The 20,268-nt window shown below is 46.2% G+C and overlaps 2 protein-coding genes across 21 annotated transcripts in view; one reads left to right on the top strand and one right to left on the bottom strand.

Annotated features, from left to right (window-relative positions):
* The window catches only part of Zzz3 (zinc finger ZZ-type containing 3), a 64,585-nt gene extending 54,611 nt beyond the window's left edge, over nt 1-9,974 (top strand). For 3 of the 19 annotated variants that reach the window (XM_052178917.1, XM_052178897.1, XM_052178900.1), the window contains exons 12-15: nt 2,568-2,702; nt 4,519-4,619; nt 4,872-9,418; nt 9,459-9,974. In XM_052178917.1, the coding sequence (XP_052034877.1) occupies nt 2,568-2,702; nt 4,519-4,619; nt 4,872-5,016 (381 nt within the window). In that variant the 3' untranslated portion in view covers nt 5,017-9,418; nt 9,459-9,974. Of the gene's footprint in view, nt 1-2,567; nt 2,703-4,518; nt 4,620-4,871 lie in introns of all 19 variants that reach the window. The other 16 variants (XM_052178905.1, XM_052178916.1, XM_052178910.1 and 13 more) reach the window with 16 other exon arrangements.
* A 16-nt stretch (nt 9,975-9,990) lies between these two features.
* The window catches only part of Ak5 (adenylate kinase 5), a 201,232-nt gene continuing 190,954 nt past the window's right edge, over nt 9,991-20,268 (bottom strand). The window contains exons 13-14 of one of the 2 annotated variants that reach the window (XM_052178928.1): nt 19,737-19,928; nt 9,991-11,095 (exon numbers count right to left, since the gene is read on the bottom strand). In XM_052178928.1, the coding sequence (XP_052034888.1) occupies nt 11,027-11,095; nt 19,737-19,928 (261 nt within the window). In that variant the 3' untranslated portion in view covers nt 9,991-11,026. Of the gene's footprint in view, nt 11,096-19,732; nt 19,929-20,268 lie in introns of both variants that reach the window. The other variant, XM_052178929.1, reaches the window with a different exon arrangement.

Genomic DNA, 20,268 nt, shown 5'->3' with positions numbered 1-20,268 from the left:
TCTGTCCTGTCCTAGGCTTCCCCACATATATGTAGAGGATGTGCAGCTTGGTCTTCATGTGGGTCCTGAACAGCTGGAATGGGGTCTGTCCCAAATGTTGTTGCCTGTCTGTGGGATATATTCTAGCTAGACTGCTTTGTCTGGCTCAGTGGCAGAGGAAGCACCTAGCCTCACAGAGACTTGAAGGACCAGGGTAGGGGGTACCCAGGGAGTTCCCCACCTGCTCAGAGGAGAAGGGGTGGGTAGGGGAAAGATTGTGGGGGTAGGCTGACTGGGAGGGGGGCAGTGAGAGGGATGTTAAATGAGTAAGGGAAAAAATAAAAAACAACTAGCCACGTGAAAGGGGTGGCAGGACATTTAAAACAAGCACTCAGTGGCAGCTACTTACCTAGTGTATTCAAGACCATGGATTCAGTTCCCACTACAAACATTTTTTAAAACTTGACAAAATAATGTAATAAGTTAAATTAGGCTTAACTTTTTGTTGGTATTATTTATTTTTAAACAGTACTAATGCAAATCATATTGATTACTGTTTTGGGAGACAGTCCCTCTGTTTAGCCTAGGAACCTCTTGAAATGATGATCCTTCTACCTCAGCATCCTTAAATCTAAAATTAAAAGCATGTATCACCATGCCTTTCTGATCCACATAGCTATTCAAAAAGTGTATTTACACTTTTGATAAACATGTATAGGTTCCTTTTTCCAGAAATGCCACAGCTAAAGAAATTAAATGTGCGTAATTTACTCCTTAGTTTGAAAAATCGCCTTATTTGAAAGTTGTCCCTTTTAGGTAATGTTTGAGATAGTATAACTCAGAAAGCTTGTGAGTATACAGTTCAGTATGCTAATAAGCCATTTGTATTAAAGTACAGTCTCAGGGCTTCTCCATTGCACTACCTGAAACCATCTGTCAACAGCATTCTTCCAGCTCCTCATTCGTACCTACCATCCTTCTTTATGTCTGGACAGATTTGACAAAGTAAAACACACAGCTGGCTTCTATATCTGTAGCATCTTTCTGTGTCTATAGAGTTACCCATCTGTCCTAAAAATGTGGAGACTTAATAGTTGCAAAACTTTGAAATGGATGAAAGATATAGTAGTGGAGTGTAAAAGTGCAGAAGCTTTTATCTAGTTGAAGGCCTTGAACCTGACTCTTATATTGGAAGCTGCAGTTTTTGTGTCGCAGCAGAACTAGATAATGCAGGGTATTTATGTCTTGGGCAGCCTGGTGTATCATGAAAATAAGGGTTCAAGTCATCCACTTATTAATTAATTGCACTAATTAATTGTATGATCTGGAGCAGTTGTTACAACTTCTATAAGCATCCATTTCCTTAATGTGAAAGGAAGCATAGTAGTTAATAACAACTGATCTGACAGTGGATGAGGGAGGTGAGATTTTTATCTTATCCAGGATTTGAGAGTTCATGGAAGTAGGGCATTGGATTCATGGTGCATTTAGGAAACTTGTAACCATAGCATCAATCATTAAGGTGCAAAGGATCCTGGGTAACAGGGCAAGAGTGGGCAAATATAAATTCAGGACAGTGATTAGATATCTCAGTACGCGTTTAGAAATCAGTCTGAGGGAAGACCTCAAGAGAGGTCCCATTGTGTGTGGCATTGTGAGAGACTTACATACTGTTTTGGAACAGACATTACTATCTGAAGACAAGGTCAAGGGTACTTTTGGAGTGGGAACCAGAGAAAGGTTGGAGGTGAAATCACTGTAGTGGATCTGAGAGCAGAGAGGGTCTTAGCATTGCCTAGCATAGCAAATGGTCTTCTTAGTTACATGAGAACATAGATTTTGCAGTCACTTTTGCAGTGAAATTGCTGGTCAGTTGTAGAGTTGGGGAAATGAGTACTGAATTTTACATCCTGTAGTCAGTGTTCTATGAATCTCTTGAAGTATTTATATAGTCCACAGTGTTTCCTAAAGAGCCAGTGTGATTAAAGGAAAGCAGGTGGCTTGAGTGAAAAGTTACTACAAATGTAGTGTACACACAAGGGCGGAGATTTGTTTGCTTGTTTCAAAAAATTACCATGTTTCCAGAGGCAGGTGTGAGAACTGTTAGACAGAGCAGGGAGAGGTCAGTGTGAGGCCCCTGAAGCAGCCCTGCTGATGAGAGTAGGTTGTGATGCCGGGTGACAGGCAGGCAGGCAGTCCAGATCCCTTACACTTGAGGCACTGTAGCTCACCTGAGCCTTAGAACAGTATTGAAAGTCCAACATATAAAGTTGGAGGGTGGGCTGGAAAGCTGGGTCAGTGTAATGTGCTTGCTGCATGGCGTGAGGACCTGATTGGGCTCCCAGCACCCACGTGAAAATGCAGGCGTGATGCATGCCTGGGAACCCAGTGCTGGGGAAGCAGAGACAGAAGAGTAGGCCGTCGGCCAGCCACTCAAGCTGACCTGAGAGTCACACCAAAAACACTAGCATTAAATGTCTAAGTCTGAAAAGTAATACACATCAGTAGAAAAATAGTCAGGATTGTATTTCTCACAATTAGTCCATTTTAATTATCAAGCTAACACTTTTATATTTGGATTTTAATAGGATGAAGAAAGCATTCCTATCATATATAGGAATTTACCTGAATATAAAGAACTATTACAGTTTAAAAAGTTAAAAAAGCAGAAACTTCAACAAATGCAAGCAGAAAGTGGGTTTGTGCAACATGTTGGCTTTAAGGTAAGCAACTCGTTTAGTTTTTAAAAGGATGAGAAAGAGGTTCACTAAGCGACTGCTGGCTTATTCAACTCTGAGATCTCAGAGTACTCAGGGTACTCTAAGTGTTCTTTTATATAGACACGGAAAAGTGGCTGCCACACAGTCTGGTACAGTCTGGGGTTCTTCATGGAGAAGAACATGCTCATTTGTTGATCGTATGACCTTGAGGCCAGCCAGGGATGTATAGTGAGACTCTCTGTCATAAAATTGAAATAAAATAAAATCCTAGAGATTTATTTAAACAAATAAAGTAGCTGAGCAGTGGCTGAGCACCCCTAAAATATACATTCGTACAGTAAGGAAGAAGCTGCATGAAACCGGAGATTTGGTCAAGGCGTTTAAATAATCCTAAGAGGTTAGGGAACAATGTAAGATTTTAGAACAGAGAATAACATGAAATTTGCATTTCCAGAAAATGGGTTTGCAAACTTTTAGGAAAGCACCAGATTTAGATTAGCAGCTCCTAATTTTTCACTATGACTAAATTTTTAAAAGCAGCTTATTCATCCTTTTTAACATAATTACAAAGATGTAAGTGAAGTGGGCTGCAGATGACTCTGCCTAGAGTGTGTGGGGATTAGACTAGAAGGAGGCTAGAAAGAGACATGCTAGAAAGATGGCATCTTGGAGATTCTTCTTAGGATATCACCAAAGTGGTATCCTGCTGGCACTGTGTGGTACTGTGAAGGCTTAGACTGGCAGGTTTGTGTTGTTGTGGGCTTTATAGTGACTGTACTGAGTGAATTAGGTTGCAGAAAGTCAAAGTAAGACCGTAGTACAATGTTGCTGTTGGCTCATGATAAAATATTGATGCACGCTGCAACGAATTGCTGGTCATTTGGAGTGACCCTCTCCTCTGCTCCCTTCCGTGGCCTTCTCCTCCTTAAGGAATTTTTCTAATTGGCTTCTAGTTTTTTGAGAGCAAACTGAGACTTGTCATAATTAGGATATAGATCGCAGCCATAGCTTATTAGGTAGTGTGTTATCAGAGAATCTAGGAATGAGATTTACTTTGTGCCTCATAAGGTCACTGTTCTATTGCTGTGAAGAGACATCATATGGAAACTTTAGAAAACATTTAATTGGGGGTCTGCTTATGATTTTAGAGTGTGGGTCTATGGCCATCATGGTGGGAAGCAAGCTGGTATAGTGCCAGAGCAGCAGCTCTGCATCCTGATCTTTAGGCAGTGGGCAGAAAGAGACTAGGGCACTCAAGGCCCACCTCCTGATCCTTCCAAAATAGTTCCACCCATCAGAGACCGAGCATTCAAATATATGAGCCTATAAGGGCTGTTCTCATCTAAATCACGGTTCTTCAGTTTCCAAAATGCTACTCTGAGGCAGTCTTGCAATACACTTCCCTATGGAGAACAAGCTGTGCCTGCCTTCTTGTCATTGTAGGCTTTGTTCTTTGGGGATCAGTCTGACACCAAGTGTCTGCCAGTCCACGCCCATGGCAGCTCTAGCTCTGGTGTGAGTCAAGTGTTCACAGTCACTCACTGTTTAAAGTGAATGTTTACTAGTGGCAAAATGCTCAACGTTGAGGTGATTGACCAAAAATCACCTCATATCTTGGATAAATACAAAGGGTATTTCTCACCTACTAGTAGTCTAAGCTGGAGTGGATGGACCCTTGTCTACATAGGAATTCTGCCTGACTTAAGCCAGTGTGTTATATCACACTTTGGAGGAAGGGTGTGTCTTTATCATATCATGTGCTTCCTGGTGGAAATGAAGGCTAGCCAAGTACTCGTCTGAGTTTCTCTGTCTGTTGCAGTGTGATAACTGTGGTGTAGAACCTATCCAAGGTGTCCGGTGGCACTGCCAGGATTGTCCTCCAGAAATGTCTTTGGATTTCTGTGACTCTTGTTCAGACTGGTAAGTGTTTTATTTTGGGAACAATAACCTCAAACAGTGAACTTTATTTCCAAACTTCTTTAGAGTGTAACTACATTTTTATGCATTAGCTTTTATTCTCTAAGCAATTAGAATCTTTAAATCACATCAGATCTCAAGCAACTTTGTTAAAACTTTCTGAGAGATTAAGTGGGAAGATTTTGTAATAGGTAAATCAAAATCCACCTGGAGTCATGTAATAATGAGTCTTGTCTGTGTGATTTTTACTTGCAGCCCACATGAAACAGATATTCACAAGGAAGACCACCAGTTAGAACCTGTTTATAAGTCGGAGACGTTCTTAGACAGAGACTACTGTGTGTCCCAGGGCACCAGTTATAGTTATCTGGACCCCAACTACTTCCCAGCCAACAGATGACATGGGGGAGTGTCAGCACTAGTCCTCGTTAACACAGCGGTGGCATCACTGTGGATGGTGTGCACGGTGTAGACACTCGCAGCATGAGCGCTCCCCGAGTGTTCTCGTCCAGTACAGCTCTGCACTGTGTGGCTGCAGACCAGCAGCTGAACATTCCTGGTGAGCCGAGAGAGTTTTCCCAGTGAAATTTTCACCACTAACTTACAGCCTTGTAGGCGGTGATGTTAAATGGGTGAGGTGGAAACAAGGGCACGTATTAATGCCAGAGTCAATTCCAAAGGTTTTAAAGACCTCGGTCATAAATATGATAATGAAAGACAAAGTATTTATATTAAATCAGTTCAGTAGCTTTCAGTTTTGTGAAGATAGTTTTCAGCACAGAAGCAGACTTAGAGACGAAGTTTTAACAGTGATGGTGTTTGCTTCTAGGATGTGTGCTCTAAAGAACTCACTGTCTGGTGGTCACTGACGGCCTGTAGTAGACTGGAGCTGCTTAACGGTTTGATACCTAACTTTAATCACGATGAACTGTCCTTACCAAGAGCAAAGCGAGACATAGCTGTGGCTTTGCCTCTGTCACCAGCTCATGGGGTGTGATGTCATGAAGTTGTCATGCAGATAATTTTCAATGTCGTGTTATATGAGATGATCATGTGATGTGTACAGACTATGTGGAGGAGTGCCAGTGGTAGTAACAGTAAAGTCTGACTCACACCATTAATCCCTTTAAAGTGCACAGCCTCCTGCCTCTGTGTGGAGTTGTCAGGACAGCTCGTCAAAGAAAACTGCCTAATATAAAAGTCATATATATGGTGATAATTCTTCCCTCTTTTGTAGTCTGCACAAGATCCATAAAAGATTGTATTTTTATTACTATTTAACGAGTGATTAAATGTAGTCTGCACAGTGAGTAAGAGTTCACAATTCTTTTATACTGCTGGATTTTGTTGTGCATCATTTAAAACATTTTGTATGTTTCTTATCTGTGTATACAGTATGTTCTTGAATAATGTTCATTTGTCAGGAGAACTGTGAGAAATAAACTATGTGGATATGTTTGTTTATATTATAGAAAGCTTGTTGTGGATTCCTTTGGGTCAGATTTCGATTTCTCTTTTCAACAAGTGATAAAAGTAGAATTTATAATTTAAAAGTCTGTTTTTCATTTGTATTCACTCTCTGTTCTTTATAAAGGGTGAAGATGTATTGTGTTAGTGTTCTCATGTAGTGTGCTGAATTGCACAGTAGGGTGCTGACTAATGTCCAGATGTGAAACCTAAATATAAGTCAAAATTTTATTCTAGTAGTTTTTTTTTCTTAATAAAATTAAGTACCTATGTGTTGAAACAGGTGGTTTCCAAAAATTATCAAAAAAAGAAAAGATAGTATATATTCTGTGGTAGATGGAGTATTAATACTAGTCTAGTTTTTAACATTAGTTTTTCCTGTTTTTAAGTTCAGGGAATATTATTTACTAATTCTTTTCAATACTCAACAAGGTATTAAGATCTACCCTGAATTTTTTAATTAAGAAAAATATAGAATTTTAAATACAGAAATGAAATTTAAATAATATATTGATTATATATCACTGGTCATATTGATACAATCTATTGTATTCAGAAAAGATGACAAGTTTTTATCTCTGAGTTATTAGTGAAGGAGAGGCAGTTGAACCATCGATGTATCTCTATACTAAATGCTCAGTGCACATGCTGAAGGGCTTCTTTCCATCTGCAGTATGCAGGGCAGTTGTACTTGTCTGTATAGAAATAGCACCAGAGAGTTGTTCAGACCCATCCAGAAATCCATGGAGGTGAACTACAGCGTGGAGGGGTATGGGCGGGACAGTTTAACATCCACGAGAGCAGACAAACCTGTTGGAATGCATTTTAAGACTGGGGTAGTAATGTGGGATTTTCCTGTTTGAACATGTAATAGAATTATTTGGACTTTTTCAGCTGTAAGCACACTGTCTCTGTGGCTTGCTGGGAATAATTCCTAGTGTTTTATTTGAGGATTGCAGACGTAGACAGGTTGTTCTTTGCAAGTAGACCCTTCATCTCTCTTCCAAGGAATTCTGGCTGCTGTCAGACTTGAGAAGTGGTGTCTTTAAGTCTCTTAGTAGGTCAGATTTATGGTATATGATGTTCAAGTTGTTTGCTATAATTGGAGGAACATTTAATAACACCGGAAGCGAGTGCTCTGAGGTTAGGGAGAGGAGTTTCCTTTAATGTGTTGCACAGATAGCAAATGCCGATTTAGCACCTCCTGTGCACAAAGCATGCTTGTGGCAATGCATTGGACTCTCAGCCCAATGAAGCAGGCTCATTTATTCCCCTGCCTTCATGGGAGAGCTATCCAGAAAATAGTCAAATGACTCACCCAGGGTCATATTGGTAGGGAGGTGGTAAGACTTTGTCTTTAACCAAGATGGATCTCTTTGTCACGCTTGGTTTCCCAAGCAAGAACACCTCCATTGTCAGGTTTTTCATGCCTTTTTTCTCGTGGAGTGCTGGAGTACGAACCTGAGCACATGTCCATGTTTGTAACACAAGAGAGAGGGGCTCGCGTGTGGCTGGGAAAGTGCCAGTTTGTCCCACCGTTGTGACTCCTGTGAGCACACACCCCTCTCCATGGCCTCTCACCCAGTCCCATGGTATTCCTGGACTCTTCTCCCCCCTTTCAGTTACATTAAATCACAGAACATGGTTACTGAGGTGCTAGGAATGGATTTTAGAGGCTGACAGAAAATGGCACACAACTGTAATAGATAATTTCCCTTAAACAGCTCTGTGAGATACGCTGTATAAGCCTTCTTACTCTGGATAGCTAGGTTTAAAACCTACTGGTCTGGGTGCACTGGAGGGAACTGGGAGTTTCCAGTACGTTACCCAAGAGCAAAGGTTACTGCTATTCATGTGATCTCAGAAAAACAAAGCCCACTTCTAGGGTTTATGTACCTGTTAAATGGGTTGATTTCTGAGAATCGGGTCATGTTATGCTTCATGAGAACAGTTGATGTCTGTATCTCGACTGACTTTTTAACAGATTCTCTATAAATATTTGTTGGTTATATGACCCAATATTTTGATAAGTTATACTTTGTTCTTTAGAGAGTACTGGGGTCCAGTGCAGGTGCTAGTGACTCTTTAAAAGCCTGTCACGTGTGGTCCCTTGACATGCCCTGGAGGACAGCCTTTGTACCCTGCCTTACATGGAGGATGTGGTTAGCCAATCAGATCATGTATTGTGGGTGTGACTCTGTCATGTTTGCTGTGACATTTTGGGTCTTATTTCCAGTTGGGGAAGTTAAGTACCCTTGACTGAGTTCTAGGAACTAGTAACTGGAGCCTTTCTAATCATATCTGGGAAAAGTGAGGCAGTGGGAAAGAAAACAGAAGTGGCAGATGTGTGTGTGTGTGGGGGGGGGGGGTCCTGCAAGAGAAAAGCCAGGCCTTGTGGAGCTTGTAGACAACAGGAGACAATGATGTGCAAATAAATGTAAGGAAAGAAAATGATATTTGAAGAAAGTAATGCTGGAGTATGAGGAACCCTGTCCCTTTAGTCTGAATGGCTGAGCAGCCCTCACGGCCGTTCTGGGAAGTGGCGTGTGGATCAGTTTTCGGAAGGAGGCATGAGCCCTGGCGCCACTGGAAGGCCCTGGAGCCGGGGACTAGCTGGCTTTCCCCGGGCAGCTTGGAAGACAGGCAGTGTGTGTGGCTTGGACCAAATGAAGGGGGTCAGGGAGGCACAGCCTTGTTTAGGTTCAGCCTTGAACACGGGAGTTTACACTTGTGTTCTGAAGTTGTCTGCACACACAACCTTCTGCTCGGCAGAAACTACTACAGTCTATTCATATTTTTAAATCCTGTGACCTTATGTGACTTGGAGCAATTCACACGGGCAATGTGTGTCTTAGCTGTTCTGTGGAGAACCAACTTGCATTCCAGGTACTGATTTCTGTTGAAGGTTTCTAGGCTGCTTGTCTGCTGCCTCATTGCCTCCAGCTGTGGGTGCAGAGCTGTGGGTGTAGGTGTGCCAGTGTGTGTTGTGTGTCCCAGGGCTGTGGTGCAGGTGTGCCAGCATGTGTTGTGTGTGCAGAGCTGTGGGTGCAGGTGTGCCAGCGTGTGTTGTTTGTGCAGAGCTGTGGTGCAGGTGTGCCAGAGTGTGTCGTGTATCCCAGGGCTGTGGTGTAGGTGTGCCAGTGTGTGTTGTGTGCCCAAGACTGTGGTGTATGTGTGCCAGTGTGTGTTGTGTGTCCAGGGCTGTGGTGCAGGTGTGCCAGTGTGTGTTGTGTGTCCCAGGGCTGTGGTGCAGGTGTGCCAGTGTGTGTTGTGTGTCCCAGGTCTATAGTGCAGGTGTGCCAGTGTGTGTTGTGTGTCCCAGGTCTATAGTGCAGGTGTGCCAGTGTGTGTTGTGTGTCTAGGGCTGTGGTGCAGGTGTGCCAGTGTGTGTTGTGTGTCCAGGGCTGTGGTGCAGGTGTGCCAGTGTGTGTTGTGTGTCCAGGGCTGTGGTGCAGGTGTGCCAGTGTGTGTTGTGTGTTAGGTTGTCATCCTCTAGTGGCTCTTTTCATTCTGGCTCTAACGTTTGTGCTCCCTGTCAGTGACTCTTAGGCTAGTGTAAGCATGTCCCAGCTGTGTGAGTTCAGGAGCATGACGCACCCCTTCTGGTAATAGAGGCCTAATTGTAACCAAAGAACTTAGTTTCTTGTCTAACACACACTAACATTTCTGTTTAGGAAACAATGCTAGGGAAAAAAATATGAAAATGACCATGTATCATGAATACATTAACAATTTCTCTGTAATAGCTCAAATCTGATCTGTGGCCAAAGCTTAAATCACATAAGTGGATCCTAAGTTTAACCTATTTACTGTGTTTGCTTCTGTTTGGAATGAAAGCTTTCAAATGCTTTCCAGAATGATGTGAGTTACAAATAAATAGAGAAAGAATCATCCTGGCTTCCATTTATTTCATTTGTACATAAATGTTTTGAGAAAAAAATGAAATACAGTCGTGTCCTGGAAACAGCAGTATTTGGTCACTCATTGAGGAGGAGTCATGCAAACCAAACTGAACATTGTAGCGATTGAGTGCAAGACGCAGGTATTTCAGAAGATACAAGCAGCTGCAGTTCAGCAACTCTGCACCGAACACCCACGGGATTTACCCCTGGGGCAGGCGCTTGACCCAGGTACAACCCAGGAGCTGACAGACACCTTGTACCAGCGAGCCCTCCCCAGCGTCAGCTGAGATGTTGTTCCTTTCTTTTTATTTGGCAGTATGTCAGGGAGTATGTCTCAAATCAAAACTACAAGTTGGTTTTGTCCAGTGAGTGAAGTAACAAATCATCTCTCATACTTTTAGATTATTTCTGGTCTCTGGTACTAATTTACATAAGTGCTGAGACTTACTGCCACATGGAGAGGAGAGTGGCTTGTATGGTTGGCCAGAGTTGTCAGCTTTTGTGCCACTGTTCCAAGTAGCTAGTGTCCCAAAAGGGTGGGACTGGTTGTCCAGGCTTGCTCTCTAAGAGAGGCTGGACAGTGTCATTTTGAAGTATTTCTGTCAGGTACTACTAGCTTAACTCCTTGTGTCCGGTAGGGCTCTAGGCCCTCTCATGGATGGGACTGGAGAAGCAGCCAGTACCAGATGAGCTGTCCAAGCTTGTCCCCATGCTAACCACCCACATCAGGGAGGAACAAATAAACCTGTGAGAAGGAGGAAGCGGTGATGGAGAAATAGGGATATGATGTCCCTGGGGCACAGCTGGAACAGGCAGATCCCACACTGTTCTTCCCATCCAGAACCAGCTACCAGAGTGGGGACAGTTGTCAGCAGGAGAGAGAGGCGGACAGTCCGAGGTATACCATGCATGATTTCCAGAACCTCTCACATGAGATGAGCTGGGATGGGTGGGGATGGGGGCAAAGGGGGTTAACCCAAACGTGTTAAGGGTGAGTTTCACGGGTTTCTGTCTCCACTTAACACTGGTGCATTGTCTCCTTCAGAAAACTGAGTCAATAGCTGTGCAGAGCTGAAGAAAAACTTGATCTGGTGTTCCCTCTGCATTTACCTGTACTTGAAAGGAAGAGAGAGTTATTATTAGCCTTCTGACTTGCTTTTAAACACGATCATTTTTTTAAATGATGTTTTTCTTCATCTTTAAATGGTATTTTTTTTAAAATAATGAAGCAGGATTACCTGCTTCTGCCCACTAACAGTGCCCACTCCCCAGACCCACCTACTAGAGTAAAAAATGATTGCTTAAAAAACAGGTCCTCATGTGGGGGAAGCACTCAGGAAGAAGAGGAGAGTGGATCTCAGTGTGTTGAAGACCAGCCTGGTCTACATAGTGAGCTCCTGGCCAGGCAAGGCTACATGATGAGACCCTGTGTCCAAACTAAAATGTATAGCACTAGATTAAAGTGAGAAAGCATCCCGACACATTTATTAAAATGGCCCAACCCCCAAGGCTGACATCACCAAAAGGCTGGGATGTGAAACAACCAGAGCTCTTCATTGCTGACCCGCCCCTACCCCCAAAAAATAGTGAAAACCTCTCCTACCACTTGGAAAGGCATTACTGTTCCTTCAAACACCCTTCCAGCACCTTCAGATACCCCCAAGCCAGCACAAGCTTCAAAGTTTCGAAGTTACATAGGTAGGTACCTAGGTCACCGAGCGTTAAAATGAAATGAGCTGAAGACGGGAGACAGACCTGAGTGCATATCATGCCAGTCTGAAAGGGGCACAGACTGGTCCAGCCCTGCCAGTGCAAAGAGCAGTCAGCGCATGGGAGGGGGCTAAGGAGGAATCGGGTGGGGTTGCTTCAGTCGTGCAAACGCACAGTGTACAACACAAGGCATTGGGGTCAGCCATTGCCGTTGGGTGGCAGTGTAGGGTTTTCTATTGTGACAAATGGCTAGTGGGTGACTTTGATGGTTGAAGTGTTTGGGGATGGGGTATCTGGAAACTCTTCTCTTGTAAACCTAAAAGTGCTCTAAACCATTTAAAGATCCAAGTGAGGACTGCGACCAACATGTTGGAAATCAAGGAACACTTAAGCGTTACCCTGAGAATGCTGAATCGATCGGAGCACTTAGGTCAGGGTGGGAGTGTAGCCTGGGTTGTAGGGGCGGGGGCCTGGGCCCACAGTGTGCAGATACACTAGGGGCAGAGGCGCAGGAACAGAGACCTAGGCCACGGTGTGCAGATACACTAGGGGCGGAGTCGTTGAAGATAGAGCAGTAAGGGAAGCTGGCAACAGATGGAGTAGGAGGGCTGGGTCCTGGGCGTGCAGCCAGCCACGGGCATCGTTCACACCCATCCTCTTCAGAAGGGAGGCCTGGCCAGCGGAAGTGCTGTGGAGGCCAGAGAGTGTCCGCAGCACGCCCCAGACACAGCGAGCCGCTGTGGGGCGTTACCACCTAAGGAGGAGCTGAGCTTCCGTGCTCCCTGCCACTCTTGAGACGCCTCTCTGTCAGCGCCACCCATGTCCATGCAGAGCTCTCAAAGAGACTGCAAAGGCTGCTGGAGCCAAAACTGTTTTCATTAACTTCTGAAAGGTGAAATTATCCAGAAGGGTTAGGAGGACTGAGCTAGAGGGCAGGGCGTCCTGATGGCCTGAAGCCGCGTGGGTAGGGTCATGAAGTGCTAAGGAATAGGAAAGTAACAGCAAAAGGCAGAGCCGCCTGGTGGTCAGCGCCCCTTAGCAGGACTGGGGCTGTGGTACTAAGAACTGGCCGATGCGCAGGGGCTGAGGTCAGCCCAAGAGCTCCTTAGAAGAGCTCAGCGCCTCCCTGCAGTCAGCACGTTTCCAGGTGATTTTCCCTTGTGCATATTGTACTAAATAATGGGTTTCACCATGATGTCTTTAGAATTGCAAATAGCACCCTCAATCACAGATAGCTCCATAGTCTCTCATCCCCTCTTCACAACAGCCCCCCTTCCAAATAATGCCCCCTTTTAATTGTGCATACAAGAAAAAACATACAATATTCGTTTGCTGAGTATTTATCCAGCTTGCTCTCCAGTTCTTTCATTCCCCTGTGTACAAGTGATGCTTTTCTTCTCTATGCTTAAATAAACCCCATTTTCTTCGTCTGTCGTAGCGTGAGTACTGTGGGCAGTACTGTGGGGAAGCACGGCTGTGCGCACGACGGAGGAGGAGGCAGTTTTCTTGAGGGCTGTTTGGGGCAACTTTGAGAAACACTTGATTTTTTTTTTATAACTCTTGTTGCCCATCTATGTTACTTTCAATTTTGAAACCAGGAACCAGTTTTACATATTTAAACACTCCCGAGAAAAATATCTGGCATTTTTTTATTTATTAAATTTTATTGCTCTTTTTCCTCCTCTTTTGACACAGCCTCAAGTAGCCCAGGCTGGCCTCATGTAATGGGGTGACCTGGAATCTCTGCCCCTCTTGCCTCCCCCTGCCAAGAGCTCAAATAGCAGACCCACATCAGGTTTATACATTATTGGGGTTTTCATTGTATAGACGTGATCAGAAACAAAGCTAGGTTATATTGACCTGTTCATAGGCGATCAGACCATGAAGATAATCAAAGGTGACTCGTCAAGGAGTCCGGGGTCATGGCGGGTTCTTGTGGAGAACACTGGTACCCGCGGTGAAGAGTGAGGCACAGTGGCGGGCTTAGCACCACGCCTGTGCACTGTCATCTCTTGCCAGCTTTGTATCCCAGCATGGACTGTACTGCACTCAGCAAAACCTGGGCTCCCCAAGGGGATAAAGAAAAGGAGACAGAGGCACTGAGGAAGCTGCGTGCTGTCAGGGACCTAGACACGGGGGAGGCGACTCCCCGTTCGAGGCAGAGCCTAAGGCTCAGAGGTGCTGAGTACAGAGAGCCTCGCCTGAGGCTCCAAAAGCAAGCGTGGTGTGCTCATTGAGGGACCTCCTGAAACATGTCCACCTTAAAGAGGAAGACGAACCCTCACCCTCCAAACAGGCCAAAAAAAAACCCAGCGGGGAGTGCACACTGTTAGAGCAGAGGCCTGGGACCAGGGGGACAGAGACACCGAGAGTGATGAACATGGCTAGTAATGACACGTGTGACTTAGTGATGTAATAAATGACCTGGGTGGCTTACATTGCCCAAGCTCACTTAGCAAAAATAAAAATAAAATAAAATAAAATAAATGAAGGATTGGATTAGACCCCCAAACTAAAGTTTGACACTTGTCAACTACATCGTTGTTGATCCGCTAGTTGAAAATGGCTGGATGGTTGGCCGTGGGTCGGAGAAGTGATGGTGGAATGGGAGGTGGCGAGTGGGCCGTGAAGAGGTTTATGCGCCTGTTCTGTGGAAACAGCATGTAAAGGTTCCGCAGGGACACACGAGTAGGTGGTAAAACCACAAAGAACTGCCAACAGTGGAAGGGCAGCAGAGCGTCTGCACCGGGCCACAGTCCACACCCAAGCCTGCTGTCCCCCACACCCAGCTTCCTCCTGCCCTCGTCTCTTGTTTCTGACCCGAGCAAACCCCAGGTCTGGCTTCTGCTGCTGCTCGTCAATCCGACTTCACTCTCTTTCTGAGACAAGGTCTCACTGTGTCCACTTGGCTCTCCTGGAGCTCTGTGTGGACAAGACCAGTCTTGAACTCCCTCTGCCTCCCAGATGATGGGATTAAAAGTATTTACCACTAGGCATCTGCTTCTAAAAGATGTGTGTGTGTGTGTGTGTGTGTGTGTGTGTGTGTGTGTGTGTGTGTAGTGCGGAATAGCTGGCACTGGACTTTAGAGTTTTCACAAGACCCCTGCCCAGCTCAGTCTCCATGTGATACCTCCTTCCTTTTGCATCACGACTTAAATACAGGGATTGCTTTCTTTTGGGGGGTGCTGCTCTGTTTTTAAATTAAGGAAAACATCTCTCCAGAGACTTAGTCTGTGGTGTTTGCGTCTGTGAAGTCCAAATGCCTGGAAGCTGAAAAACAAAGTGAAGTGAAACCGTTGGCTTTCCTGGCGGAAACTCGGCGCTTTGCCCGAGTGAGAGGAATACCGGCTAGCCGCTCTCTGTTTCACAGGGCTAGTGAAGCGGTGGAAAGAAGGAAGTCTATAGGCACACATTCAGCCTCTTTTCCTGACAGCAGGCACGGATGTCTGTGGCACAATATGGTAGATTTCAGAATTGGAGTCTTACAGAGCAAAAGAAGCCAGAGGAACAGGCTTGGCCTAGCACCCTCAGTCTCCTCTGAATTTCTCCTCTGGCTCTTCCCAGCTTACTTCAACACTTCCCTCTGTCCAAAGATATCTCTGTTCATCTCAGTTCCCATGGAGACTTTTAAAAGAAAAATAAGTGATTCTTATATCACTGTCTATAGCTACAATGAACCAGACAGAACCAATTCCCATGCACAGAGCTAAGTTCTGCGGGTGCTTTGTTTTGTTTTGAGACAAGGGGTCATCGAGCCCAGATTGGCCTTGAGGTTGTTGTGCATCCCAGGCTGGCCTTGAACCACACCTCCTCCTGGTGCTGGGACTACAGGCATGTGTCACAGCACCCAGCATGCTTGTCCAATTCTCTCATCTGTTTTCAGAGCTCTCAGGGTTAGCACGTTTAGAACAGTTGGCCAACAAGACTGCCGAGTTCCACGGCTGAGAGCAGAATGGAGTTCGTGGGGTTAGCAGGGTGAGAACGAGACTCTCTCCAAGCAGATGTGAGCGCGCCAGCCTCTGCTGTGTGTGTGTGTGAGAGAGAGCAGTCCTGTCACCGCAGTGGCTTTCACCCCCAAAGCTTCAGTGCTGAATCTTCTGTCAAACTGTGATTGTCTTAGTGTGTTTAGTAGAAAGCTAGGTGAGTGGATTTGCTTCTTGCAGGATTTGCCTTCACGGGTCTGATCGGAACTCTGTAGGGAGGAATGCCCTGGTGAGTAGAGAACTTGCTGCGGTGTTTAAATCCCATGACTGAGCGTGTGGGCCTGGTGCCGGGACCCTGTGGCTGCTCCTTTTCTTTCTTTGTTCCCTTTGCTTTCATCTGGAGTCCTGAAGCTGGTGGCTTTCTGAGCCGTGGCTTTGGTTTTTTGTGTCTTGGTGATGTGGCTTCTGGAGCCAACCGAGCTGTGACAGTGGACTAGGGCTAGTGTCAGCGCCACTGCCTTCTGTGCTGTCTGCTCGGCGTCTGTCGCCGCCGCCGCCGCCGCACCGTCCAGGCTGTGTTCCTGAGTGCTCACCCAGGGTGGGTGGTGTGACTCAGAAATGGGTCTTGTACATTTTCAAGAATAAGCATGTATTCCTTTAAAACTAGTGGGGAAGCCTCCCCTACCTCATGAATGCTGGGAGTCCAGGGGCCACTGTCAGCCCTACTTTATATCAGAAAGGCCTTTAAGCAAGATGACTCATCAAGGGTCACAAGTCTGGCCTGGGACTTTCCATCACCCAGAGCAGCGTTTCCAGCAGTATGCGGTCAGTGCTGGCGCGCCTCACCCCCAAATGCCAGTAGTAAATTCACCCACAATGTGCAAGCGTTCCCTCCCCTGGGCTAGTTCTCCTGTCTGTGGAGGCCGCTACAGCCCTGGAAGAAGGGCCGGGGATTGATGGCAGCTGCCTGCAGAACCCGATGGAAGGGAGAAGCCTGCTGCGTGGACCCTCCCTCTGCTCGGAGACGGGAAGCAGAAGCCATGCATTACTCCTGGGTCACACATACATCTAGGTGTGCGTGTGGGGCGTGTGTATGTAAGCGGGCTTGGCAAGGCGGTGCAACCAAGCAACCAAGTGCCCCCCCCTGCGCCCCCCAGGTCCTCGGGTGTCCGTTTTCAGTGCTAACAAAGTAGATTGTAAATGTCATGGCTCTGTGGATCCAGCTGCCAGCATCCCCGGAGATGAGCCGCAGAGGCCTGGGAACGACTTCTTGGAGAATGGCGGAGTATTGTAAGGGTAACTGAAGTCGGATTTCTCTGGAAACCTTGTTCGCTCTGTGTCATCAGTGAGTCGGCAGGTTTAGATTCAGATGATTCAAGAGCAAGAGAAGGGATTTTTTCCCCCTGATTCTCAAATGGGATAAACTCTAAATTACATCTGGCTTTCCTCAGTCTCAGGACTGAAGAAGACTCCTTGGCCTTTCCGAGAAACTCAGCGCAGCGCAAAATGGGAAACTTCCAGGATGATGTAGGTTATGAAGGTTCTTGGAGCCCTGAATTTCTTTCATTTATTTATATTTACTTATTTGTTTGTTGTTTGTTTTTATGTGTACAGTTGTATTGTGTATTAGTTTGGGTTCTCTAGAGTCACAGAACGTATGGATAGTCTCTATATAATTAGGGAATTTGTTGATGACTTACAGTCTGTAGTCCAACTCCCCAACAATAGTCAACAGCAGCTGTGGATGGAAGTCCAAGGATCTAGCAGTTGCTCAGTCCCACGAGGCAAGCAGGCAAGGAAGAGTGAGTAAATCTTCCTTCTTCCAATGTCCTTATATATCTCCAGCAGAGGGTGTAGCCCAGATTAAAGGTGTGTGCCTCCATGCCTTTAATCCCAGATGATATTGAACTCGGAGATCTCCTTGTCTTAATCTTCTGAAATTCATAGCCACTATGCTTCAAGATCTCCATGCCAAGATCCAGGTCAGAAACTTATATCTCTGAGCCTCCAGATTAGGATCATAAGTGAGCCTTCCAATTCTAGACTGTAGTTCATTCCAGATACAGTCAAGTTGACAACAGGAATAGCCACTGCATATTGCTTGCACATATCTGTGCCCCATGCACGTGCAGTGCCCTTGGAAAACAGAAGAGGGTCTCAGATCTGCCAGGACTGAGTTAACAGATGGCCGTGAGTCATCAGGTGGGTGCTAGAAATCAAGCCACTGTCCTGGAGGAGCCCCTGGCTCTTACCCAGCCCTGAGGTCGAAGGCCTGTGCACACTCGAGATGTCGTGTTTGTTTACCTTACTAACTACTTTTGATTTTGTTCAGGAGTGGGTACATGCGTGTCAGTGTGCAGAGCCAAGTGGAGAGAGCTCATGGGAGTTGGTCCCTTCTGTCTTCTGTGGGGGTCCTGGGGACCTGTGCTCAGGTCTCCAGGCTTGACAGCAGAGGCCTTTACCCATGTAGATGTTTCAGCCACCTGTTTATTTTATTTTAAAGATATGCATCTTTGAGGTTTTGTTTTGTTGTTTGTTTTCGTTTTTTCAATGACAAGTGATTACAGGAAACCCTATAGAAAGAGTCCAACATCCAGGGATCGTATTCAGTGGCACCTTTTAGACCTTTCTTAACGAAGTGATTAGGATTCTGAAGACGAAAGGACCATGGGTAAGTTAGGAGGTTGGGAATTCGCTCTCAATCACTTAAGGAATTGATAATGCAGCCTGGGGGATCGGTTTGTTAAGGCTGACTGCTGCCGGCCATCTTGGGAATGGCAGGAAGGGGACTGTATGCGCCCTTGTGTTTCCTCAGCTTGGCCCCAGGTGACTTCCACAGCCTCTTAGTAGCCCCTCCCCAGCCTGGATCCTTTCTCCACGAGACAATGGGGTGAATTCCAGATGGAAGCCCCAGATTACCTCAGCCACCTGTGCACACTGACTCCATTTTGACGCATTCTTGCAAGCCTCTCCACCAGTTTTTAATGTCATAGACAAGTGAGTGATCCAGGCTCTGGAACTTCCGGCCTCCTCTCTGGGAAGTGCTCCTTTGACTGCTCCGTGTGGTTCTTGGTGATGTCCCTAGACACTGTTGTCCTTGGATTGGCCTCTGTCTTCCTCACTAACACGATAAACTCTGTGGGCTGGAGCTGTGTTTAGCCATCGGAGTAGTGGATGGACCAGACATAAGTTACAGAATAGGGAAAGAGTGGAACCTGGGAGTGGGGGTCGGGGGAGGGGAAGTATTCATGGTGACGCTGTGGGTTGCACCGTATGACATCAGGTACCAGGCCCTTCTCCCATGATACTTCCAGAGCCACACCAACCGGCGTGCTTCCCCTCAGTCAGTTATTGGAAGACATTGGCACAAATGAAAGTGCTGATCACGACCTATATTAATTGTAGTATTAAGGTATTACATCTCGGTCTGGAAGAGGCCTGCCTTTTGGATCATCCCTTTAGTGGAGGTCTAGAAGCCACCTACAGTTTATGGCAGAGCTATCTTCTCAGCTTGGTCTCCCCACAAAGCTCCCTCCGCCCCCGCTGGAAACTGAATCCAGGCCCATGCATTTTAGGTGGACACCCCACCACTGAACTGTACCCCCAGTTCCTCAGCCTCTTTCTCCTGAGACAGAGGCTCATTAAGTTGCCCCAGGCAGGCCTGGAACAGGAGATCTCCCCACCTCAGCCTCCCCACTGGCTGGGATTATATAGAGGCTTGTGTTTTAGGTATGTCTGTCTTTTGAAAAAAGGTTTCAGCAACCACAATGACATCACTTTCAACTTAGTGACCAACTTTTTATGGCCATCTGAATATATATTATATATATCCCTGGCTAGCCTGGAACCTGCTATATAGACCAGGCTGGCCTTGGATTCTCAGAGGACTCTTGTTTCCAGAGTGCTGGGATCGAAGTTGTACACCACCGAGGCCGCCCCCACCTTATGTTCCCACCTCCACCTTTGATCAGGACAGTGGTGAGGAAGAAAGCAATTTGTGTTTTTGCCTCAACCCTGCACCTGCCTGCGGCTTCCCCAGGTCTCACAAGCAAGCGTGCCTCTCCTTCCTCTCCTTTTGGGAGTGATGAGGCAGCTCATTTGAAGGAGGGGACACTTGCCTTCCGTAGCTGTGTTTTCGTCTCATAGTAGGTGATGACAGGGATGGACGCTCGGTGGTAGGCCTCCAGGCGCTTGGCGATGCTCTGGGCTCTGCCCTCCCCGTGATGGCTGCCCTGGCTTCTCTGAAGAAGGCGGTTAGTCATGGTGTCTGCTGAGCAGTCCATGCGGATGACCAAGTGTGGGTCTCTAATCTGAGGTGAGGGAGCAGAGCAGAGCTTGGTCAGTCGGGGTTCTAGAAAAGGTTGGGGAGCCCTTCCATCCCTGGGGCTGTTGGTTCCTCTCAAGTGCCCAGCACTACCCTGTGGTAGAGACTAGACTGGTCTTAATGGCTTCTCATTTGCAGCATGAGCTGCTGCCCCCCAGCTGTCTTGTTCAGTGTTCTGGCGAAGCTCAGACAACGCAGCAATCGTGAGTTACCTAACACAGCCAGTGTGCCCTTCACACCCGGGGGAAGAGTGTGCGTGCACACGTGTGTGGGGGCATGCCTGTGTGTATCGTATATGTATGTGTGTGCAAATGCATGTGTGCATG

Source organism: Apodemus sylvaticus, chromosome 4 (genome assembly GCF_947179515.1).
Source record: "Apodemus sylvaticus chromosome 4, mApoSyl1.1, whole genome shotgun sequence".
NCBI classification, from domain to species: domain Eukaryota; kingdom Metazoa; phylum Chordata; class Mammalia; order Rodentia; family Muridae; genus Apodemus; species Apodemus sylvaticus.
This window is presented reverse-complemented; position numbering and strand designations above follow the sequence as displayed.